The following is a 26,031-nucleotide window of genomic DNA, read 5'->3' as shown; positions in this document are numbered from 1 at the left end:
TACCAGAAGGCTCGATTCCAGAGTCTTTTGGTGTGGGGGAGAGTGGAAGGTCGCATAAAAAAAAATAGGGACAGCCTATTGGAGGCGCATGGTTGTTGATGCCTACGCTATCCATGTTAAGGGTCATTTAATATTTGGGAGGCGAAGGAGTCTGTAAAAGTATGATATGCCATGTATTCAGTATAGGGCAGTGCATGAAATTATCCCCTTCTCTTTCACTCTTACAGAAATTTTGTAAACAACAAGGCCACGAAACTTCAAAATCCCATACAAAATCAAAACAGTGCAGTGCCCTATACGAAAGAGCGTAACAGAGGGGGAAAGGGGTCTGAAATGCTCGAAAATGGTGGACGTCATTTTCGAATGTCGTCTTTAAGTGGCATCTTGACTCATGGCAGACGGCCTTTTACATCACGTACGTTCTACGAACCAGCTAAAAATCGAGAGAGTGCATAAATTTCGTGAATATTTCTGCTAAAGTATCAAGCAAATATTTTTTAGTTGCTGTAACCACATTGAATGCCTAACAGATGAGGCTGTTTATCATTGTAAAAATTATGAAAGTTTGAAAAATGGCAACTTACCCCACCTTACCCTAAAGAAATATCTGGCCGGCACTTTTGTTGTCCTGAAATGCTTACGAGAAAGTAGAGTATGGGATGCCGGTTTTTAAATCATCGGTGATTAAAACTTTTATTTTAAAAGTAAATCGCTGTATATTTTTAGTTTAGTACGCTTAGGAAGTCATCAATCAAAGGAATAATATTTAAATTACTCTATGAATATTTCTTCAACCAAAATAAATGTCAAGACAGTTAAGCACTCGGAATTTTTATTCATTTTTCTGGTGGCAATAATTTAAGATACTAAACATCATATTGCATACCTATTTACATATTTATATCACTGGTTCAGAAACAAAGGAAGAGTACAATATCACGGATTCACGTTCAATAGAGTTGAAATTTTAAAGGACTTTGGATCTCGGCAAATGCGCATTTCTAAGATATTTTACTTGATGGTGGTCTTGGTTTCCAACGCCCAAACGTGCTGCGGCCATCCGGTTCTGCCTTTGATTTTCTTTCCCTCGTTGGCCAGGTTCTGAAAATGAAAAAAACAGGAAAATGCATTCCGTTAGCTAAAATTACTCTCGATAACCCTGAGAATTATTTTCAATTTCCCGTTGCATCCAGAATGATATCTTTATGTTCCTAAAACCACTTGAGATAACAGTTTCAGTTGATTTTCCCTAACTTCTTCTTTGTCTTGCTCGTAAGGCGGTATCACTTTGCGTGGTGGTGATGCATTTGACTGGCATTCTACAAAGCGACTAACTGTGCTTATTGTCGCGATGAATCGGATTTCGGTACGCTTTTGAATTTTCCTCCTGTGGCCTGTGGCTTCAAATGGAAAATTGTGTAGAATAGTCAAACCAAGTGCCTTCCTCATTGCACTTTGCGTTTTCTCCCGTTGTGATGCTTTGTGCGACTTTGAGTTTGCCGCTCAATTAAAATATGTCAAACGAATTAAGTGAATGAAGGGCAATTTGTATTTACGGACGGGTAAGTGGTTTAGTCGTTCTCAGACGTAAATCATCCACTGGTAAGGGTTGAAGTGGTTTATCTACCCACAGTATGTGGCATTGTTGGGAAAATAAGTCGCAGATGAAGATGAGTCATTTTGGAAGATTTTGACGTGATGTAGTTTAAATAAAATTTCTTCATCAATGTCAAATTTTATTCAATTGTCTCAAAACAAAAATCCGAATCAAATCATTTAAGAGTCATTTTTAAAACTCCCTTACCCTTTGAGATAAGAGATCCCGAAATGATATTCCCGGAATTTTCGACTAGTGAAGTTGGATTTTTCTCCAAAACCGTGAGTTGGATCTAACATCGAAAGTGGTGCGCTGTATAGCGGACCAGGTTTACTATACAGCGCACCACTTCTGAAGTTAGGCGACTAGCGAAAACTCAGATTTTCAACTAAATTGTGAATAGGGTGACGATTGGTATTATCGGCAGGTTTATTCTCTTCGTCATGGGGGGTTTATGTCGTCCAAATTTCCTGAAACTTGGTTGAATAACTCAGCTTGGTTGGGAAAGATTTGAGGCCAACTCTGAGATCAACAGCTTTCAAGAAACCCCCCGTGACGAAGAGAACAAAACTGCCGAAAATACACAATTTCTCCTATATGTAGTTAGAACGGTGCATTACGGCGGCTCCATACAAGCAGGTGGCCAACAAAATTTTCACGTCAATTTTATAATAGTCCTGTTCAATGAAGGAGGTTGAACATTGTTGAAGTTGCTGCATTCTGCTCTTACCCATTTGTTGACGAATAGATAGGAGCAGAGTGCAGCAACTTCAACAATGTTCACCCAACTTTATTGAACAGGACTAATGTTTTGCACTATTCATAGGGTTGTGTATATTTAGATATGAAGTGTATGTTTTAGGACAGACTTGTTAGAATCCCAAAATGGCCACCACAATGGCCGACTTCGGCACCTACTCACGATTTTGAGGGCACAAATCTCGTCGTAAACAAAATCAGCGCACATGAGCTTCTAATTTTAAGCTTATTACAAGTGAGCAAGAACAGAATAATAAAAAAACATTGTTGTTTGAAGCTTGCTTCTTGAGATTTGTGCGTCTGAAGTTCTAATGCACTATTGAAGCGGGCTGTCAAAACGTTTGTCCTTAACAGGTCATGAACACTTCATTCCTTGAAATTCTGGCTTATTGTATTTTACAGATATACAAGTACAGTGATTGTGATCTATTGATGTTATTTTTGTTGAGGCGTATATTTTGAAGAACCCAGCAGCATAATGGGATATTACTAATTCCATGGATGTTCTAGGTCGTCTAAAAAAGTCCGTGAAATGTAGGTTCAGGATCAGGATCTACAAGCGAAACTAGTATTCTATGAATGACTTTTCTATATGCCACAGATCCTATACCCATCTGTAAAGTAAATGAAATATTGCTGGTTGAGTGAATTCCGCGTTGTTGAGCTTGGATCGTAATTACTCTGCTCTTCAGCCAATCGTTCTCGCATGTAAACTGTTTTGTAAAATCATGGAAAGTGCGGCTCCGTGGTCGTGTGGCTAGGGTCACTAAGCTCTTAGTCGCATCGTGCTGAGGAGCGCGGGTTCGATTCCCGCCGCAGCTGTCAGGAAAAGTTTTCGGCTGTGCCACTGGGCGTTGCATGCTAGTCCGTTGTCTAGTGTCGTGCTTCCTTCAAAGAGCGAAAAGCTCACTGGAAGCATTGAACGTGTCCGTGTCTTTTAAAAACATGTAATGTTATCGTCGCCGTTGTAACGCATCCCGAGTTCTTTTTTTTATAAAAATTAATAAATAATTTTGAGAATTAGTGTCGATATGGCTGCGATTATCTCCATACACAAAACATCACATCGCATTCGAAGGTTTCGGCAAAGAATTCTTCCATGCTGCACGTGTGAAGATGAGCTATGCAGACCTCATGCGGCACCGCAACACTATGTCGAACTTCTGCTGACTGTGTTGGGCTGTGCAATCAATGTATCGGTATTATACGCAAACAACTATAGTCCTAATCAGGTGTCTTTTTTTTTCCTTCTAAACCATAGGGGGATAAATCTGCTCGTCAGACACCCTAACAGGAAGGTTAGGGTAGTGTGGGGTTGAGGCCGTCTTCTACAATGCCGGTAGAAGCCAGGACTACTCTCTCCTCGACCCACTAAAACACATTCCTATGGTCGCCAAACCCTACGTCTCTCCGGAACCACCAAGAAGGTATTGCTTCAGAGAGGGGCTAGTGCATATCGCACCCTCAAGGTTAGCTGCCGTAGCCTAGCAGCAACGAACATCGATGATCAGGTGTCTGGCAAATCACTGAGTGACGAAACTTTGCCGAAAGCAGTCAATATCGATGGAGAGTTGGAAGAAGAAATCTCTTTCCTTTATCATTCGCTTGTGCAAACCAACACGTCTCGTCCTGAAGCTAACAAAACATTCATTTCATTTTTATTTATTTAGTTCAACATCAAATTCATGATAACACTGAATCAACAATTTGGCGCCATAGGGTAACGGTTGAATTTTGGACCCCTAGAGGACATTAGTTTGAATTCAAGTCAAAATCAACCAGATTCAGAGGTTATTTACACATAATGGTGGTGTGAGTATGTTCGTTAAAGCCGCCACTGTCCATTAAAAATACACACAAGATCATTTATGGCTGAAAAATAGATGAACATAACTGATTTTTGAAGCATCAGTTTTCACTATTTTGGACCCTCTTCTTTATATATTTTGGACACCCGGTGCACAGTGGGAAGAAATATGTATAAAACGCGAATAAATTCAATATCTTTGCTCGGAGTGGATGGATTCGAATACATTTTTGACACAAACTATAACAATCTCTATAGTTTCAGATAAGGAGAGTGTCATTCGCCGCACGATGCTGGAAATAAGTGTATTGATCTCGTTTTACCCCGCTCGCTCTCTCTCACACCTTTTTGAGAAAATCCTCATCTATTCCCGAATGGCGTGCAAAATAAATGGCATAATTAACTCGTATTTGTGTAAAAACGTCCATAGTATCGGCAATTTGACATAAAATTGGTCCTGCTCTTATCGAGTGCGTTCCACTCCAGGCGGAGATGCATGTGAAAATTTAAATAAATAGGGGATAACGGGGTTATTTAAAGATATTTCAATTTTTAAGGCCGTGCGGTGAACCAAATCAGCTCCATTCGATGCTACGGAAGTTTTTACACACACACGAGTTGAATAAATCATTTATTTTGCATTCCAGGATTTTTCAAAAAAGATGAAAAAGCGAGAGAGTGGGGTAAAACGGGCTCGATACACTGATTTCCAGCATCGTGCAGCGAATGACACCCTCCTTATCTGAAACTGTAGAGAGTTTGTGTCAAAATTTCATTCGAATCCATCCACTCCGAGCAGAGATATTGAATTTATTCGCGTTTTATACCTATTTTTTCCCATTGTGCGGTGAAACTATTTTGAAAGAATTTGTCGCTTGAGTATGCTGGATCACATCCTAATTACTTGATTGACAAAGGCTGATTAGACGAACTTTGCGAATTTAATGCGCTAGAATGACAAACGTTTTTGTTTACACCTGCAAGTTTCCTCAGCACCGCAATCTCTTTTTGTAAACATGATGCGACACTCGCACAGATGACGAGATTGGCAAAAAATAATTTCAAGGCAAATAAGGATATTTCCAGTGAGGAAATGATTGCTGCCCGTTCAGAGCAAACTTATTTAACGAATGATTCTAAAAATTTTCGTCATCTCATCCTGTGTAAGTTGTGATAATAGGACGCAGGGGGTCCAAAATATATGGGGGTCCAAATTATATTGATTACCCTAATAATCGATTTGCAGCTGCAGCTCTCCAACGTCGGTCACGCCCAACGCTCGCCAGATCACGCTCCACCTGGCCCGCCCATCGTGCACTCTGCGCCACACGCCTTCTTGTACCAACCGGATGGTTAGCAAACACCAACTTTGCAGGGTTGTTGTCCGGCGTTCTTGCAACATGCTCTGCCCACCGTATCCGTTCAGCTTTAGCAACATTCAGGATGTTGGGTTCACCGTAGAGTGCAGCGAGCTCGTGGTTCACCCTTCTCCGCCACACACCGTTCTCCTGCACGCCGCCGAAGATCGTCCTTAGCACGCGTCGCTCGAAAACTCCGAGTGCTTGCAGGTCCTCCTCGAGCATCGTCCATGTCTCGTGTCCGTAGAGAACCACCGGTCTTATTAGTGTCTTGTACATGGTACATTCGGTGCGGGGGTGAATCTTTTTTGACCGCAGTTTCTTCTGGAGCCCGTAGTAGGCACGACTTCCACTGATGATGCGCCTTCGTAAATATGTCACGGCTCACGTTATTGTCAGTCGTAAGCAAGGAACCGAGAGTCCGTTCCCATCCTCTGCTGCACCAACATAGTCATTTCCTCCGCTGCCTCGATCCCCCGTGCCTACATTTTCTTCGCCATTCAGGTGCTCGTCGAAATGTTGCTTCCACCTTTCGATCACCTCACGTTTGTCCGTCAGGAGGCACCCATCCTTATCCCTGCAAATTTCGGCTTGCGGCACGTAGCCTTTGCGGGATGCGTCGAGTTTTTGGTAAAACTTACGTGTTTCTTGTGAACGGCACAGCAGTTCCATTTCCTCGCACTCCGCTTATTCTATGCGGCGCTTTTTCTCCCGGAAGAGACGGGTCTGTTGCTTCCGCTTCTGTCTATATCCACTTCATGCTGCAGCATTACCGCCCGCGCTGCGTCCTTCTCCTCCAGAATCGCTCTGCACTCTTCGTCAAACCAATCGTTTCGTCGACTCCGTTCCACGTACCCGATGGTGCTATCGACTGCGTTGTTGATGGCTGCTTTGACTGTACTCTAGCAGTCCTCTAGAGGGGCCACATCAGCACACCCTCGTCCGGCAACGCTGCCTCGAGATTCTCCGCGTATGCGGTGGCAACATCCGGTTGCTTCAGTCGCTCTAGAACTAGATCGTACCGGGGCGGTCGCCGTTACTGTACATTGTTAATATCGGAGAGTTTTGGGCGCAGTTTAACCATCACCAGGTAGTGATCAGATTCGATATTAGCGCCATGATAGGTCCTGACGTCGATAATGTCGGAGAAGTGCCGTCCATCAATCAGAACGTGGTCGATTTGCGATTATGTTTGTTGTGGTGATCTCCAGCTGTAACGATACGGGAGGCTGTGCTGGAAGAAGGTGCTACGAATGGCCATATTCTTGGACAAACAACAAAACCTTAGATCCAAATGTGCATCGTCCCCTTGCGGAATCATCGCTGTTATCAACACACTTAGAAAAAATGACGGATTACGGTAAAATTTTACCGTAATCTCAACAGCTGAACGTACGGTAAAAAGTTCGGTGATTTTTCAAACCACCGAACGTACTGCGAATCTCAGGAAAATGCATCTGTCAAAATTACCGGAACATTCGGTACTTTTTACAAATTTACCGTAAAAATCGCAGAACGTTCGGTATGTTTGTTTACAAATTAATTCTCAATATCACTGAACGTACGGTAAATTTTACAAATTTACGGCGATTTTATGGGAGCACAAAAAATCAATATTTTCATAAAAAACCCGATTTAATCCACCTATGGTGCACAGAACCCTTCTTACACTTATTAAAACTTATTGTTGTATTATTTGTATTTAACATATTTGTTTTGTGGAATTGACCAAAAGTTCTAGAAAATATTGTGGATTTGGCATCTAGTGGATTGGTTTCCAAAATAGCATCATGGACCATGGACTAAACTACCAGAAATGCCAGACACTTCCTAGAGTCTTAAATGGAATATTTAAAAAAAAATAGCTTTCATATTCTGAAATTTTGTATCTTTTATTAACTGCTAAAAGATCTTGAATCGATTAACAAATGGGTAAGAAAATCAGCAAGATATACTTTGTCTAAATCAGTCAATTAAATTAGCTCCGAAGTACTTGGTATTCATGGTTATGGTGTAAAACGACAAAAATGATATATCTACTAAGTTAATCAGTTTTGGCATTAGCTAGTTATTTTGGCTGTCTGGTTCTTCAAAGTTTTCATTTAACATATTGTTAGTTTCCATAAAATTCCTGTGTATTAGTAATTTGTTATTTATAATTTTGTTGAAAACAATAACCTGCTAGTATACACTTTATATGAGGTCAGCATCATTTATTCAAAAATAATTTTCCATAGACTGGTCAAAAACAAATGCACTATAACAAGTGAATATAATAAAAAAAAGAATTTATTGAAATACTCTTCGTAAGATATCTCAGTAATCAAATGTCGAATCGAAATAAAATTTCAGGGCATTATACAAGCATATTGTAGCTTTCATTTGGTGCTTAGAGAACCCAAATCGGTTGACAGGCGGCTGAGATATTTATTATGGTACCCTTACCCTTGGTCAAACATCTCTCAAAAAGTTAACCTGTATTACTCCCAAACGGCATGAAATTTAATAGCATACTACTTGGATGCTGTAGCTTTCATTTGATGCTGAGAGAACTCAAATCGATTGACACACGGCTGATTCATTTATTATGAAGCATTTTGTCAAAGACCTCTTAAAAAGTTAAGTTGTATTACTCCAAAGTACTCCCCGAAAGATATCTCGGTTACAAAATGTCCAATCGGAATGAAATTCAAAAGCGTTATTCTAGGGTGCAGTAGCTTTCGTTTCGGGCCTTAAGAACCCGAATCGGTTGATAGACGGCTGAGAAATTTATGGTGATACACTTTCTCAAAAATATCTAAAATAATTAAGTTGTACTACTCCCTAGCACTCTTTGAAAGATATCTCGGTAACCGAACGTCCAATCAAAATAAAATTCAATAGCGTTCTACTAGGATGTAGTAGCTTTCATTTGCTTCCAAGAGAACTCAAATCGGCCAACAGACGGCTGAGAACCGTGAGTGACATTTTTTTGTAACATACATACACACACACACATACACACACACACGCACATACAGACATTTGCTCAATTCGTCGAGCTGAGTTGATTGGTATATGTGACTCAGCCCTGCGGGCCTCGGATCGAAAGTCGGTTTTCCAAGCGGTATTTATACCCTTCTTATGGGTGTAAGAAGGGTAAAACGTCGATGATGGGATTGAATACATGATCTTCTGATCAGGAACCACACTTGCTGCCACTGGACAAGTGAGTCTTGCTTGGAGATGATGCGCAAATTGTAATAGAACTGATGCTCGAAGCTGCCGGCGTGGCTGTCGCATTTACAGTAGTACGGTAAAATTGTCCCATCACCGATCTGTTCGGTAAAATATTCACAGGTCTCCTGTAAATTTGTCTGTTTTCACCGGTTCTTCGGTGATTTCTTAGATTTCACCGCTTTTCTCCTGCAATTTCATCGATTTCGCCGTAATACTGTAGTTTGCTTGTTTACAGACCAGTTTCGGTGATTTTTTTCACCGAATACTGTAATTTATTCTAAGTGTGAATGATAGATGATCAAAATATTGCTGTGTGCATTCAAAACGCAAATATCAAATGCGGGAACACCAAATGCGGTAAGATTTTCTAACAAGTATAGTCGACGCACCAAAATCCGAATGTTCAACTCGAACGTGAAATCTATGCTGTTATACGCCAGTGAAACCTGGTCTGTATCAGTGGAGAGAAAATGGTGGCCTCACTGGCCTCACAATTAGATCTCCAACGTGGAGCTCCACCGTCGATGTCATCAAAAGCCAATAGCGACAGAAAGTCGGAAGCGAAAGTGGAGGTGTGTCGGCCACACTCTACGCACGGGCGGAAACGAAATCTGCAAGCATGCGTTAGAATGGAACTCAGCAGGACATCGCAGAGGTGATGGTCAGACGCGATGTCAGCGCTGCGGTTATTCCGAATATTAAAAAGGATTCGTCTCACGTGACTTTATGGTACACTGCACGAATTTATTCTGGCCTGCTTACTCTCACACGAAATTTGACGTTTGAGAGGTGCCGACACCGCTCAAACGTCAAATTTTGTGTGAGAGTAAGCAGGCCAGAACAAATTCGTGCAGTGGACCATGGTGCATTGGTCGATGGGGAAAGAGCGAGTAACCAAATACCAGGTCGTGCTTGCCACAAAACTCACCGAACAGCTCACCATTTACGCTCAATACACCAAGACCATTACGTCTCATGACATAAAACCTATAGGTTTTATACAGTTCTTCCTGTGCCAATAACAAGATCTAGATCGTCCCCTAAAAGTTTTAATCAAACAATCCTTGGGAAACTCAAATACACATATACTATAATAATACAAAGAAATGATCCATGAAGAGAAATCGATAATGCCGGGTCCAAACGAAAAATCATTTTGCTTGCCATTCTTAGGCAGAACCATTACATTACACCATATTACATGTAATGAAACTGTTTCGCATGATTATGAAAATGTTACATATCTTTCAAAATCTACCTAATTAGAGTCATGAATGTCATTAGGAGTCATTTTTCTGACATTTGGGATGCTACGGCATGGAATTCGTCAACTCATTATTATTAACTGGGGAAACATGTGAAGAACATCATACACCTGTAAGCATGTCTTATGAGATCTTATTTTTAAAAGGGCTAATTAGACAGCAACGCGTTCTACATAATGCGAAAGAATTTTTATCGGAATTTTCACCTATTTCTCATCCAAACGCTGCCGTGATAAATTAGCCGAGCAGTTTCCTCTCGAACATCTCTCCCTTCCACATGCTACGAAAAAAAGATAATCGGCGCATGCGTCCCTTTGCGAGTGAGGGGCGTCAAAAGTGGGCGTTTACGAAGTTTCTTCAACATTCGCATCATGCACGTAGTCACTCACGACTCACTACCCGTCGCCCTCATACAGTTAATTTTCAAGCACCAGTAGCCTCTAAACAATTAACAAGCGCTTTTGGCATCCTCAGAGTATATGACTCCGTGGCGCAACGGTAGCGCGTCTGACTCCAGATCAGAAGGTTGCGTGTTCAAATCACGTCGGGGTCATCTCGAATATTTTTTTTCATAATTTCTAATGTAAAAACATTTGTATCTAACGCTTTGGATAAAAATCCAAAGCGTTAGATACAAATTCTGGATGTCAATTATCTTGCCCCGAGATTGTTACTAATATGGAAAATGCTCTGAGGAAAAATAGCACACCATCAACAAACAAAGCCACCACACGACGACGTGGTAAAATCAACCTCGCTCTGTAAGATGTGTTGTAGCTAGGTACAACATACAAAAAGTTACTGCCCCGAGTGAGGATCGAACTCACGACCTTAAGATTATGAGACTTACGCGCTACCGACTGCGCTATCGAGGCTTGTTGGGAGGGGAGCGCTTCTAACCTATTGTCAAACATTAGGACAGAACATAAGTTTGATTTTTCCATTTTTTCCCATTCTGTTGCATTTGAAGAAAACTCATTAGCGGGTGGTGCGCACCCCTCTATTTGCAGTCACATTTTTAGATAGGCTTGCTCGCTGTAGCAGCAGGTTCAGCACTTAATTGACACTTGATGTTACGAGGTACGCAGTTAATATTACGCAATTGGGAAAACCTTTTAGTTTCTTGGGTGGTGTTGAAAAGGGGTGCCAATTTTCCCACCAATGAAATACCCTGCCGCATTTCTGCGTGTATAATACAAACATTGCATTGATGATTTCCACCCATGGCAAATGTCGCGTAATCCAATTATGGTATATTATAGAGCAATTCTGGAAAACAAAACCACACGGCGGGGTGGGCGAGAGACATCAGCGCCTGTCGGTTTAATTTATCGCAGTACTCTAACAGCCATGCAATCGCTTTCCTATGAGTTTCCCTTGCACTGCAAAGCCAGACGCCACCAAACCAGATAGCCTCACAATAAAGATAATGATTCAATTATGAATATTGTGCCATGCTTCTAGCGGGGCAACATCGAAAGTGGTCCTTACGTTTGAGTCTATTTCTAACCGCTGGCTGATATGAATGGGTTCTTGTTTAAGATGATTTTTTAGAACTTACTTGTAGCATGCTTTTCTGCGCCCTTCGTTCCGCGTTTATTTTTCTTGAGGAGGGAACAAGTTCCGCTCGGAAGTCACAGGACGGATCTTGGTTGCCGTTTACGACCGCCAATAGATGCGCGATGTATGAGATGGCTAGTCGGAGTGTTTTGATCTGGAATAACAATTCATAAGATTGAAAATCGAACTAAGCTGGTAAGCTCTATCTCTCATAATACCTTTGAAAGTTTTGTATCGTTTGGAACATTGGGGATACGATCCCGCAAGGAGGTGTAAGCCGAGTTGATGCTTTGGGTACGTCTGCGTTCTTTCTTGTTGGCCGTGTTGCGCCTTTTGACTACCCGCACCACTGGAACGCTTCCGGAAACTATTGCACTGGAAGCATTCACCGATGACAGCGATCCGCCACTTGTGTTGGTTGTTGTTGTTGCTCCGTAATAACCCTCATCACAAATGTAACCTGTAATTGAATTTCACAAGAATAATTAATTGCATAGATGTTTTATAAAATTGCCTATAAATAATTAATAGTTATTTATTTGAAAATGAACATTTGTGCAGAATGAGTAGTTAACTCATCCAAAGATCCTTGTGGTATAAAAATAGCAAACAAATGCTACGTCATTTATGGATGATTACCCTTCAAATCAATGTTGTCTGTGAGAAATCTCCAGTAATTCATTTGCAAAGTCCTTCGGAATGATTTTGTGCATTCTTTTTGCAACTTCTATGAGAATTCCTTTTACAATTTCTTCCTGAATTTTATTGAGTTATAATTCTCGGAATATTGCACCTATTTTTTTCAAAAATTTCTTTGGGAACTGCTCTCAGATTTATTTTTTCTATTTTCTTTCAATAGTTTATTTGGGAATGCCTTCGGAAAATCCTTCCGAAACTTTTTCGGCAATTACTTCAGAAAATTCTCCAAATAAATACTTCCTACAGATAATTCCTGTGAGCATTAGTTTTGTAATAACGATGAAAATATAATCTGAAAAGCCTTTGAAAATTTCGCACAATTTTTTAACTTCTTCGGTTCGGTACAGCCGAAATTTCGTCAGCAGCTTTTCTAGAATATTTTGCGGCAAATCTCTTGGAAATCGATTTGGTACTTCTCTTTAAATTTTTCATTAAGAAACTGCTTCAATAATTCATTTAAACATTTATTCAGAACGTGATCGGAAACTTCACTATTTTGCTAGGCAATTTATTCGACCAGTTTCTCTGGAATTACTTTCGCAGTTTCTTTATGTCTTCGACTGGAATTTTATTTAAATTTATTTGACAACTTATTTGATGTTTCCCATGGAAACTGTTTGAGAAATTTGTTTTGTAATTACTTTAGCAATTTTCAAGCAGTTTCGTTTCCCGAGCAGAGGAGAATAGCAAATTAATAACAACATAATCACATAGCCTGTTTTTATATCATAATTTGTTATTGTTAACTTCCCAAAATATATCTTTTTAATAACATGTTTTGTAGGGCAAAGTTATTTTGTTATGTTCAAGTTATTGAGAGATATCCACAAGATAACATTTCAATAATATATTTTGCTGTAGAACAAGTTTAGTTATTGTTCTTCTATAGAGAATGTACAAATATGTGATGAACAATAACACATCAATAACAAGTTCACAAATTTCCTGTTATTAAGTTGTAATTGATCTAACAAAACATGTTATTGAGTTAGTCTTCCAGGAACATTTTTTTGTTATGATATTTGTTATTTTGCCGCTTATGACAGGCAAGTTTATAACATAATATGTTAGGGGTACTCACTAAACAGATTAAATTGCTGCGTAAGCCATGATTTTCTGCTTATTTGAAATGTTTCATGGTTTTGCGAATGAAATAATCAAAGATTGCCTTGGTGATAGCGACGTTTAATCAGTTTAATCAGTTTACGCTGTTAAGTGAATCCCCCTGTTATGCTAATAACATAAAAATTACTGATTCCACTATACAGTTATTAAGCCAAAATAACATATTTTGTTATGCTGTTGATATTTTATTGTGCTCGGGTTTTTACGGAAATTTCTTCAAGAATTGCTATTCAGAAATTTCTTTGGAAATGATTCTTGTATTACTTTTGGACGCCGGCTATTTTTTCTGGAATTCCATTGAAAATTTCTTCATCAATTTCGGTTGGGTAATCCTGATTTTCCGGGAAAAAAGAACGGCTGAATGAAAAGCGTCCGAAATTGTCGCGAAAGTGACCGCAAGAGCAGAGTGCAGGAGCTAAAACGAAACCCAATAGGGTAATTGATCCGATTATGGAGGAGTTAAGCACTGGGTTCATGTTTAAACCACAATTGTATCGCCCCAAGCAAACTTTATACATCGATTGAATTGAAAATAATAAAATTCATCTTTAATCTACGAAATATTGCCACTTTGATGCTGTTATGAGCATTTTATTCCTATTTGTCTGAAAGAACATTGTGTTCCTAATGTTGCGGCATTTGTTCCTATTGTTGCGGTATCCCATTGAAGTCATATGGGATACCGCAACAATAGGAACACATCAGCAAACACATTAAGAAAAATATAATAGGTTTTTGGGCAAATCTTAAGCAAACAAATGGTACAATCTCATAATTTAGGCACCATACATCAAAAATACCTTTCGATAACATTTCAGTCGAAAAAGTGCTCAATTGCCACTACCGCAACATTAGGTACTACCACAACGATGGGAAAAATTACCCTATAAGTGAACCGGTAGATTTGAAAAGTGCGCCAACGATCGAACTCAACCACTGAATGGATGACGTACAACTATGTTCAACACATTCTAACTCACGATTGAACGGAGTGATTATCTATCCTTCGAAAAAGGCTCAATACATGTAGCCGAAACGTCAGGTGTAGAGCATAAATCCGTTTATGATTACGCGAAGACTGGAAGCCGAAAATCCCCGTAACATAACCACAATCACAGTCGATCCCCATACATCGTAACAAAGCACAGGTCGCCAAGCCAAGGCGTAGGAGAGTACGTGCCAAGCGCGAGAAAGGCGACGCGCTCGTCATCAAGACGGAACAGTCCAAGTACTCGGACGTCTTGAAGGCGATGAGAAGCGACGCCAAGGTTGAGGGTCTGGGAGCCGACGTACGCAGTATTAGACGTACTCGTACGGGCGAAATGATCCTGGAGCTGAAGCGCAAGAAGGATCACAAGGGCGCCGCCTACAAGAGGCTGGCAGAAGAGGTCCTTGGTGATGGAGTACAGGTGAGGGCTCTTACACATGAGGAGACTTTGAACGGGATCACCAAAGTGGAAGAGCTCGTCACGGCACTGCGGCAACAGTGCGATGTGCAGGTGACCGCCGCAACCGTTAGGCTACGGAAGGGGCAAGCAGGGACACAGATAGTTTTGGTTCAGCTACCTGTGGCGGACGTTAAGAATTCCGGTAAAGTAGGGAATATAAAGGTGGGCTGGTGCGTATGTCACCTGACATTCCACGAGCCACCAGAGGTTTGTTTTAGGTGTCTGGAACCAGGACACAAGTCGAGGGACTGCAAAGGCCCTGACAGACGCAAACTGTGTAGGCGATGCGGCGCTGAAGTTCATAAGGCCCAAAGCTGCACGAGTCCACCCATCTGTATTAGGCGCCATAGGGAAGTTACATTCCACCTGCCACAGGTCCTTTTAGGTCATGGTTACTTCCGACAGTATCTACACCGTTTCGGGCATGCGGATTCTCCCGAATGCCCAGTGTGCAGTGGTTTAGAGGAAACGGTGGAACACGTTTTGTTCGTGTGCCCGCGTTTTCGCACATTGCGTGACCGCATACTTGTCACATGCGGAGAGGACAAAACTGCGGACAATTTGGCCCAGGGGATGTGTAGGTATGAGGTTAGCTGGAACGCCGTTTCAACGGCTATCACCCATATCGTCTGGGAGCGCGTGGACTCGGAGAATGGCTAGTTCAGATGCGGTACAAGAGGTGGTCCAGGGGCTCGGAGTCGGCTTCGTAGGTCATACCGGTGCCCTGCGGTCGAGATCGACCCTTACAGCGATTAAGTGGCCGCGGAGAGGAAGTCCCGCTAGCGTTGCTGTCGCGGCGTCGGCAAAGACCCATCAGCATGTACCTACTTCGTTTTCGATGAGTTCACCACTAACCCAAAAGTTGCTGCTTCACGTTTCGGGCGGGTATACAGCTCTGTCATCGTTTTTTCAAACAAAGCAATCAAACTGACCGATATCGTGAAAATCGCCAACTGTGGTTGTGCCCGGTTTATTGTATTACACATTATTTCAATCTTTTGCTGCACTCATAAGCTTAACTAGCACGAATTTATGCTGGCTTACTCTCACAGAAAATTTAAGGAGAAACATCAGAGAACACAAATATGGCTGCCACAATGGCCGACTTGGACCCCTACTCTTGTTTTCAAGATCACCAATCTTGAAAGTTCGTAAACAAATGAACTCGATTTGGAAAAGCTGCCTCTTTTTGCAAGTCAGCAAAGCCAGGATAAACAAGTGCGGCTTGGTTCGATGCTTTGTTCGTCCGATTTGTGCCTCTAAAGTTTGTATGTAATGTTGTAATGGGATTTCTTGATTAACCTTAACGTTTGAGCGGGCCAACACCGTGATGGCAGTATAAATTCGTGCAGTAATCCATAGGGGTAGGGGGGCATGACCATTTCAATACGGATTTGATGATGCCAATGATACTTATCGCCTGAATTTCACTCCGGTCTCGTCCTGGGCCGTGCCGATATTGCCAATAAGAGGAGACGCTTACAATCGCCAACGACCCCAGCAGAGCCGCTGGAACGATTCCGATGCCATTCCGGACCAACGGACATCCCCGAACAGCCGCGCTGCGAGAATCCGGCCCCACGGTAGGGAGGGCTATCGCAACCGTGCGTAACCGTGTGAGCCTACGCCGAAGGAGTAGAGTAGTGAGTACCAAAACCGATCAAATATCACCCATTTTTGTAAAATACATCACAAGACATGAATCTAGAAAGCCCAGTTTTGTAAATTTTAATAATTTTAAGTCCTTCTGTTGTATATAAACTTGCAATAGATTTTTACTTGCCGTTCTGTGTGGAAATCTGATTCAGTTTCGAGTTTTCTTAAAGTTACAGGAAAATTGAGAAAATAGATCGCCCCAAGTCTTTCCAGTCTCACCTACATTGTTGATGTAGAGATTTGAACGTAGTTTATGGGACCATGCAACATCTTGGTTTAATAACGTTTGCAACATACGGTGCTATGAATTGTTGAGCTAGAAGTGGTACATATACTAAGGAAAGTTTCTAAAAGAAATTCGTCAAGCATTAAAAAAAATCATTTTAAACACTCTTAAACTAAGCACAACACATTAGGAGTCGGGGTAAAATCAAACCCATTATTTTGAAAATGGGTGACTCCAGCAAAAAACTTAAGCAAAATAACGAACGAATATTCCCCCAAAACTATCTGAAGACACACCGACTGAATCAATTTGACTTTACACTTACTTGATTTCTCATACTCGACGGGACAGTAAACTTGCTGACTGTGGTGGTGATGGTGATGATACTGACTGCTGCCATACGGGGACGATCCCTCCGGTCCCGATTGTGACGATAGGACAGTCTGGCCGGGAGAATACTCATCTCGGTGCTCGAGGGATTCGCTGGAACTACACGGTGATCCCCAGTAGCCTTCCTCCTCCAAGGGTATCACATGAGCGCCTGTGTGAAGTACATACACAAGGTGTGGAAATGATACAGAACATGAGTAGATAGAAAAATAAATCCACACACGAAAAAGTGTTATATTTCCTATTTTCTTTTTCAGAAGCGTGCTATGTATCGTATCATAATGATTTGTTTATGAACTGACTGCACTGAGCTGTAACGGCGAAGCTGCACGGCATGTCGGCTCCGTTGGGTACAGAAAGGAACATAAATTTTTGTCTGTTTATACGATGGCTTGGCTAAACAAAACTATCAGTGAAAGATGCAACCTACAACGTGCAGCGCTGAAGAAAGTGAATGACGATTCGAACATGAAATGGGGAAGGATAGTCTAAAATATGTCAAGTGCCGAAAGGATATGAATGCGGTAGTAATGGATGATGCACTTGATATGACTAAAGGGAGTTTACATCCGCTATGCGTACAAATGTTTGTTTGATAAAAATGACGAACCATTTCCGCATTGCATTACAATGTGTAGCATTATAGTTATAGTTATAGTTATAGTCTTATAGTTAAAATGTTTTGGCGAAGTTGAAACGAATTTGTCTTAACAATTAGACAATTTGGATTTACTCTAACAACAGCGTACTTTTTATTTTGTTCTTGCTCACTTGTAATAAGCTTAAAATGAGAAGATCAGGTGCGCTGTTTTTGTTTACGAAGAGATTTGTGCGCTTGAAATCGTGAGCAGGTGCCAAAGTCGGCCATTTTGGGACTCTAACAAGTCTGTCCATAAGGAAGTCCATTAAGGCGAAACTGGAAGAATTTCTCATTTTTGCGGTTTTTGATTTTTTGTTAAATAACGAAGCAATATTTTCAAAATCGGTTTCCGTACACATGTAGAGTATGGATCAAGGTATCTTCTGATTTTTTTTTTTGAGGTGGAAAATGTTTTCCATTTTTTTAGAAACCATTTTTTGTAAAATGTTGTTCAAAAATGGTCTCTGCAAAAATTAAAAAAAAACATTTTCCACTACAAAAAAAAAATCAGAAGATACCTTGATCTCTACATGTACACGAAAACCGATCTTGAAAATATTGCTTCGTTATTTAATAAAAAATCAAAAACCCAAAAGTGAGGAAATGCTTCCAGTTTCGCCTTAAGGACAAACGTCAAGAAAACCCGCTTCAACAGTGTATCAAAATTTCAGTTGCACAAATCTCAAGAAGCAAGCTTCATACAACAGTGCATTTCATTATTCTATTCTTCCTCACTTGTCATAAGCTTAAAATAAGAAGCTCAGGTGCGCTGGTTTTGTTGTCTGTCGAAAAATCGTGAAAATTCATTTAGGAACCATTCATAGACCACGTAGACTTTTCGGGGTGGGGAAGGATTGTGTACGGCCAAAGTCTTCGCTCCATAAAATTTTCAAATTTTTTGTATGGACTAAAGTTTTAGGGGGGGTGTAGGGGGTAGTAGAGCAAAATTTAGCCATCTCAGACTCCCCTCCCGTTTCGTAAATTTTTGTCCATACAAAAATTTGAAAATTTGTATGAAGCGTAGATTTTGGCCAGACCCTACCGCTCCCCTTAAAAAGTCTACGTGATGGTGATGAACCTGGGCTTGTTAGGGGAATATCTGTAAGTAAAAAGGAAAATCGTGTTAAGTACTGTTCCTTTGAATTCCACTAAGAATTTGCATCCTTTGACAGATACGTATTTCGCGTATTTTGACCACAACTGTAAGGTCGTCTTCAGTGTCTTGTACAAGGTTTTCATATATTGTAAGGTTTAGCATGACGTTTAGTTTGTGGAGAAAAGCAAAGGAAGCGAAATTTCAAAGGAATTTGAGGAGGCGGGGAATTTGTTTTCAGAATTTCTCACGATGAAAAAATAATGGCCGCTCAGCCAGTTTTATATAAAAAACTTGGTCTTGTACTTGACTCGACTTTCACGGTGCCAACACCGCTCAAACGTTAAATTTCGTGTGAGAGTAAAGCTGTTAGTACACAGGGTCAAATATTTGTCCAAAAAGAAACCAATGCCCAAACATCTTCCCGCATAAACGATAACCATAAGATTTGCTTAATCGCCTCTTCGGGATACAGTTCGAACAGTATGCGGTATTGTTGAACCGTCTACATTACGGTGCGTGTATTGTGTTGGTTTATTAGGGTTGTTTGACTCGATCAAATTTTCATTAGTGTCAAACTGATATGAGCGCTTGCACACTGACGTCATCATTGTCTCCTTCTCTTTGTTTCCTTCGGCGTCGGTCCATAAAGCCGTCCTTGCCCTAAAAAAATGAGGGCAATGTTCACAAATCGTATGGGATTTCTTTTAGGTTAAAAGGTTTTTGCTGCAAGCCTCTATTGTTTCTTGAGTTCTTTGCTTGTCAAATATTTGACTCTGTGTACTACAGACAGTATACTACTACTGGCCCTTACTGGCCTAAGTAAGGCCAGCATAAATTCGTGATCATGGGAGCGTGAGAATACTGATAGGCCTGGGCTTCTGTAAAATACTCGATGCATCGGCCGGGAATCGAACCCGGGCCGCCCGCGTGGCAGGCGAGCATTCTACCACTGAACCACCGATGCTCATGTAGAAATTCACATGAATGACTTGATAAGTAACTAAAATTTACATAATTTAAGGACAAGGTATTTGGAGTACATACAGGGGATAGACAAAATGATCGGGACAGGCAAAATTTTCACTTTTCAAAAATTTTCCATTTTGCTGTAACTTTTCGCAAAGTGCATCAAATGTTCTCAAATTTTCACTGTGAGTTGATCAACTAGTTGTGTATCAGTGGACAAAATTTGGAAAAGACCGGGCTATTCTACACGAAGTTAAAAGCATTTTAGAAAAAGGTAGAACTCCGATTGCCAACTTTGAACTGTTATATCTCCGAATTCAGTAAACCGAATGATATGACACGAAATTTTAACCATTTATGGCTTGCATAATGAGCTCTGAAAAACGTTTGACTCAACTTGAAATTATTAATAAGAGAAAAAGTTATAGCGATTTCATTAATTTTATGATTTTTTAGTAAATTGGTCTATTTTTAATATGCATCCCATTACTTTTCCAATGAATTGCCGCCTATGTTGTTACTTTCTTCCAAAACATATCTGTATTCAAGACAATCAGAGGGAATTTAAATGAACTATAATTAGCATCTTGAATTTTTAAACGATGTTGAAATTTAAGGAAATTTGGTGGTTAATTAGAAAAATAATCTAATCGTTATAATTTTCTTCCGTGTTAAGAATTTTAAGTTAAGTCAAAAGTTTTTCAAAGCTTATTATATAAGTCATAATTGGTCAAAATTTCATTGCATTCGGTTCATTGAATCCGGAGATATATCAGTTCAAAGTTGGCTATCGCTTAATTATAGTTTTAGAATCTTTATAACTTTGTGCAGAATAGTTCGATCTTTTTCAAATATTGTCTACTGATACACTAATAGTTGATTAACTTGCAGTGAAAATTTGAGAATATTTGATGCACTTTTAGAAAAGTTACAGCTATTTGAAATTTTTTGAGAAGGGAAAATTTTGCCTGTCCCGTTTATTTTGTCTATCCCCTGTAGCTCAAATTTTCTAGAGCATCGTTTTTTAGAACCGTTGAACGAATTTGAATCAAAATGCATCACGCTGATGACAACCACTGAACAATCAGCATGATGCATTTTGATCCAAATCCGTTCATCGGTTCTTAAAAGCGGTGCCCTAGAAAATTTGAGCGTTTTTGGAATACATACCAAATACCTTGTCCTTAACAAATCTTTTACATGCTATTCTTCATTACATCAATAAACCAAACCTTATTGCTTGACAATTCTCAGGACATTTAAAATATCGAAAATATGCAAAAAATGGCAAAACAATCATTTTTTTGCTGATCATTTCTTGTCCATGAAAAATCTATCAAATAACCTGAGAATCGGCAATTGGATTTATTGGTGTGAACTTCTCTGGATTTATTGGTGTAAACGTCTCTCGTTTAAAGTATACAGTAAATAGTAGACATTCGTTTAGCCGCGGCATATTTTTTCTATTTGTTTTTTCGCAACTGCAATAGTTTTTTTTAATTTTTGGAGGATCTTCTAGGTAATTTCCATTAATCAATGGGATGAAACAATATATTATTTATTTATCTATATATATATAAAAAGACAGTAGCATACGTGGGACCGCGCATAACTTGTGAACGGATGGTCCGATTTGGGTCGTCTAAGTTTTGTTCTGTTAGTATTCACCCAAGGAAGGTTTATGAGGCCAAAAACATCCATTTTAAACGGGGACTTGGACGCTTGGCCAAAGACTTGAAACGTCAAAAAACGCAGTAGGCAAGACAAAGTTTGCCGGGGACAGCTAGTTTTCCATAAAATACAAGAAAAACAGAAAATTTGCCTAGACATTCGTTTAGCCGAATTGTATCATTTTTGGAATTCTTAATAATAATTCCTAAAAATGGAATTATCAAATTTCGAAAAATATCCAACACAATAATTTTGTATGGTGACCCACATCATAGATCGACTTGTATTTAATTCATGAATTTGATTGTTTTCGGAAGTGTTGCCCTATTAATTTTACATGTAAATATGTCATAACACTGAAAATGTTCCCAAATTGAGATTTGTTGTAGTTATTTTCATCGGAAGTGTTTCAAAAGATTCTAATAAAAGTATCATGACGAATGCAGGTTGTGAATCTACGAAAAACAATGTTTTAACAGAAAAAAAATGCCGCAAACCATAAAAAAATCACGTACCTATTTAAGTATTGTTTTGATGAAATATGATAGTATCACTTGCATAAATCACAGCGTTTACAGCTACACGTCTTCTAATAGCTCTCAATATCTTCTAGACTGTATTCTGGCTGAAATAACATACATTGGCATTACATATGTGTTGTCTAATGTTATTAATGCTCTGTCTGTGCGGCGTCTGGCCGAAGACGATGTACTTCACTCAGGAAAATTGCCTCATACTCAATGGCAAATATCCATGTGCCAAACCACATCCAAAGTATGTGCTCCAAATTGTATAAGTCGCTGCTGTATGGTGCCTCATCAAAAGTATGAGTCGCACTAATGGAAAACATTTGTTTACACCCATTGCAAAATTCCATGTCCCGGACACATAGAAGGAATGAAGATATTTTTCCCAGTGTTGTCTTTTTTTATACAGATCGTAAGTGCCAAATAAACATACATTTGAATTCCTTTTAAGGCAATATTACTCACGAACATGCTTTTTGCACGGTTATAATTCATTTTCAGAGCGACAGTGTGTAGAAAATGTTGAGAAAATTAATATAAAAAGTAGAAAGGTTGGAAAAGTATTGATATTACATGGGCTAAGAGAAAAATCAACACGATCGCAATAAAACCAATCGAGATTTCAGAATGCTGTCCGGTAATGTTGTCAAACCACCTCACAGCGTTACAAAGTTGTACAGTAGACGTTCGATGACTGCAACATGTTTACGTTTCACTTAGCGAACGAAAATCCGATAACTGCAACGCCTGATAGTGTCAACAAACCATCAACTGACGAAAAGGAACGTGAACTTCATCCGAATGTTCATTTGGGCTAACATGGCGCACCATTTTGACGGATGGCGGTGCGATAACTGCAAAATTGTTGCACTTATCGGACTTGCAGTTAAAAAGCATTGCAGTTAAACCGTTTGCACCGACCGAACGTCTACTGTAACTCAAAGTGCGGAAATGCGTCGAACAGATCTGGTACAAAAGTTAAAAAAAGATCTAAAAGATGATAGATTTCCCTTAACAGTCCTAATATAATCAATTAATTGTAAAAGTTCTATAAAACAACTTCTTTATTTACAATGTATTACTGTTCAATGGGGAGGCTAAAATTATTATATTCAAGTCGCGAAAATTCAGACGCGATTTTCCAGTGTCACGAGTTCTAGAAAATGCAAAATCAACACTTGTCAGTCGAAGGGGTTGCTGCACAGCACCAAGCAGCAGTCAACAGTTTATGGGAGTTCATTATTGAAACAGTGGTAAAAACTATCAGGTAACCCGCCCCTCCCCTCTCCTTCAGAGCACGGGTCTGGGAACCACCATCATTGGATGAGGTAAAGAAAGCTTAAAATATGTGAAAAATACAGCTTTATTTTGAACGTAAAACCAATTTCAAAAAGATTTTTTGACATCACCTTTTGGAAGCTGGACAACAACTTGACAGCTCCGCCCACCACAAAATCTGACGAAGAGTGATTCAGTAAATCGCTCTCATAACTTAATTTCAGTGCTTGACCCAATCTCACTTCCATTTTTAATGTTAAGACAGTTTTGAAAATATAAAAAAAAATTGTCAGCCAACAATCTTCGATGCATCAACTATTGATGTATGCTGCATACAAGTCCGTAGATAAGTTTAAGTTTAAGTATGTCTTTTGATTAGTGCTAAAATAAATATTTTCTGACAAGTTAGAGTGTAGTTATTACATTTCGAAGTTAAAAATTATTCGAAAAATAGCATTTCGAAAACCTGGACAGACCAAGCTGATATGTACATGTGTAGGGTCTGAGACCTTTGGGTAGGGGGGCCTATTTTGGGCACCTGACGCTATAATTCAGTCAATTGTTATGGAATTACCTGAGTTATAGCGTCAAGCGCCTAAAATCAACACCCCTGCCCAAATGGTCCCAGACCCAGTAGCCAATACATGCAAAATGATTTCGAAACGTACACCCTTCGCATCTCATGTTCCTACAACCATCCAAAATCGTAAACTGTAACAAAAACGTGCCGTCAAGATGTTCATGTAAACACATATTCCAAATTTTTATTACACCTTCCGTTCTAAATATAATGCACCTTTGGGCAAACATTCCATCGCTCCCAAACTTGTGTACTTGTGTACAGGCACGTTAGGTGTACATTATCCCCAATTTGATTTTATTTACTTGCTTTAGATTTTTGTATACTCTCTCGAAGCGTTTATTAAGAGTTTTATTAGGGAATTTGATAAACATAGGGAGCCGGTAGTGATGATCTCGTGCGCGAGCATGATCGCTTGATGACAGTGGACTGTATTTGTTTACTTGAATGTACTTTCTTTCCTGAATATCGATCAATGCAGTCGACGCAAGCCATTTCTTTGGTTATAGACACGTGCTGTAGTAGGCGAGTAGGATTTCTATTATTGATCTATTTCCATTTATTTTCTAATAAATTTGTCAGAAAAGATCAGGTTTTGTATTAGATTAATGAGATATTAGATAGCTTGCTATGTTTTTGTAAAAGTTTTTGCATTGACTGTGGCGGAACCCGTTCTCAAGACACTAAAGGGGCTATTAGACTGTTTGTCATTATGCCAAATATTTGCCTTTGAAGTCCGACATTTATCCAAGGTTGCCATGATTCACGTTGAGTCGGTCATTTGTTGGGCTTGTTTGGCTAAATATTTGTCATCATAGCAAACAGTCTAATGGCACCTTAACTGTGGTTCGCGGCAAGTTTCCGACATTACAAGCAAACGGAAAACACCGAGCAGAACCACGCCGACCAGGGAGTCATCGTCGACCCGGAATGTTTAATCAAGCACCCGCTACAGTCGACCTGGACGCTCTGGTACCAGGAACCGGACCGCATCAAATCGTGGGAAGACACCCTGAACGAGGTGACCAGATTTTCCACCGTCGAGGACTTTTGGAGTCTACTCAACCACATCAAGAGCCTGGCCGACAATAAGATCGGTAGCGATTACTCTTTGTTCAAGAAGGACATCCGATTGATGGGGAAAACGATAGCAACAAGCGCGGCGGCCCGTGGATGTGCCACGGTCGCAGCTTCAGGAGCTGATCAAGTATGGCTAGATTGCCGGCTGTTCGGGCTCGAAAGAAGTTGATCATCAATATTAATTTCTATTCCCGATCAGCCTAGATAGCCGTGTAGTGGCGGTAGCAGTTCCTTCAACTGGCTAAGAATATCACTACGGATTGTCTGATCCGGTGGTAAGAGTCCACCAAACAGGCGATCCCTAATTCATGGTGTCATGCGGCTTAATGCGCACCGTGCCTAAGAATGGATGGTTAGGGGGGTCTAATAAAAACCTAACCGCTAACGGTGCCTGTGGAGTACCAGGGCACCCTCCACAGTATTTTGCCCTTACTGTGTTAAACGGGGCAATGACGCAGTGGACCTTATTTTTCTCCTGTAAATAGTAAAAAAAATGAGTACCTTGAAGATTATCCAAACAAATCTTCACCACGCGAAGGGTGCTTCAGCTGTGCTCAGCAGAAGATTTATTAGAGAACAGTTAGACGTGGGCTTAATTCAAGAGCCCTGGGTAAATAATGGAAGGGTAATGGGTTGCTCTTCGCAGAATTGTAGGATTTTGTACGACGAAAGTCAGTCTAATCCAAGAACAGCCATTTTAGTAAGTAGGAGAACAAAATTTGTCCCAATTACTGAGTTTATTACTAGAGACATTGTTGCGATTAAAATGGAGGTCCCATCAATCCAGGGAAAAACTGAGGTATGCATTGCTTCTGCATATTTTCCGGGAGACGTTGATGATGTGCCTCCATCTTTGGTCGTAAGTTTTGTTAATAATTGCAAAAAAATAAACGCCCAATTTGTAATAGGGTGCGATGCAAATGCCCACCATACCATATGGAGCAGTACAGATATTAATAAAAGAGGTGAGGATCTCCTGAATTACATTTCGTCTAATAACATAGACATATGCAATAAAGGGAATTCTCCAACTTTTGTTAATGCTATTCGACAGGAAGTTTTAGATCTTACGCTTTGTAGCTAT

At 40.1% G+C, this 26,031-nt stretch overlaps 2 protein-coding genes and 3 non-coding genes across 5 annotated transcripts; 2 read left to right on the top strand and 3 right to left on the bottom strand.

Annotated features, from left to right (window-relative positions):
- Positions 1-815: 815 nt before the first annotated feature.
- Positions 816-17,390, bottom strand: LOC134290611 (heart- and neural crest derivatives-expressed protein 2-like; the record flags this gene model as incomplete). Its single annotated transcript, XM_062857782.1, has 4 exons — positions 816-1,101; positions 11,567-11,719; positions 11,784-12,025; positions 17,045-17,390. Coding segments are annotated over 4 exons (831 nt in total), but the record flags the coding sequence as incomplete, so codon positions are not given.
- Positions 10,487-10,558, top strand: Trnaw-cca (transfer RNA tryptophan (anticodon CCA)). Its single transcript has one exon. It is a non-coding gene; the product is annotated as a tRNA-Trp (tRNA).
- On the bottom strand, positions 10,808-10,880 carry Trnam-cau (transfer RNA methionine (anticodon CAU)). The gene has a single exon. It is a non-coding gene; the product is annotated as a tRNA-Met (tRNA).
- Positions 17,391-17,582: 192 nt separating the features above from the next.
- LOC134290609 (eukaryotic translation initiation factor 4E1-like) lies at positions 17,583-26,031 on the top strand. The gene is made up of 2 exons (XM_062857778.1): positions 17,583-17,633; positions 24,742-26,031. The coding sequence occupies exons 1-2, from the start codon at positions 17,583-17,585 to the stop codon at positions 25,114-25,116; spliced, it is 426 nt and encodes a 141-aa protein (XP_062713762.1). The 3' UTR covers positions 25,117-26,031.
- Positions 19,739-19,809, bottom strand: Trnag-gcc (transfer RNA glycine (anticodon GCC)). Its single transcript has one exon. It is a non-coding gene; the product is annotated as a tRNA-Gly (tRNA).

The sequence above is a fragment of the Aedes albopictus genome, chromosome 1, assembly GCF_035046485.1.
Source record: "Aedes albopictus strain Foshan chromosome 1, AalbF5, whole genome shotgun sequence".
Lineage (NCBI taxonomy): Eukaryota > Metazoa > Arthropoda > Insecta > Diptera > Culicidae > Aedes > Aedes albopictus.
Note: the sequence above shows the minus strand (reverse complement) of the source record. Positions and strands in the feature narration are given on the sequence as shown.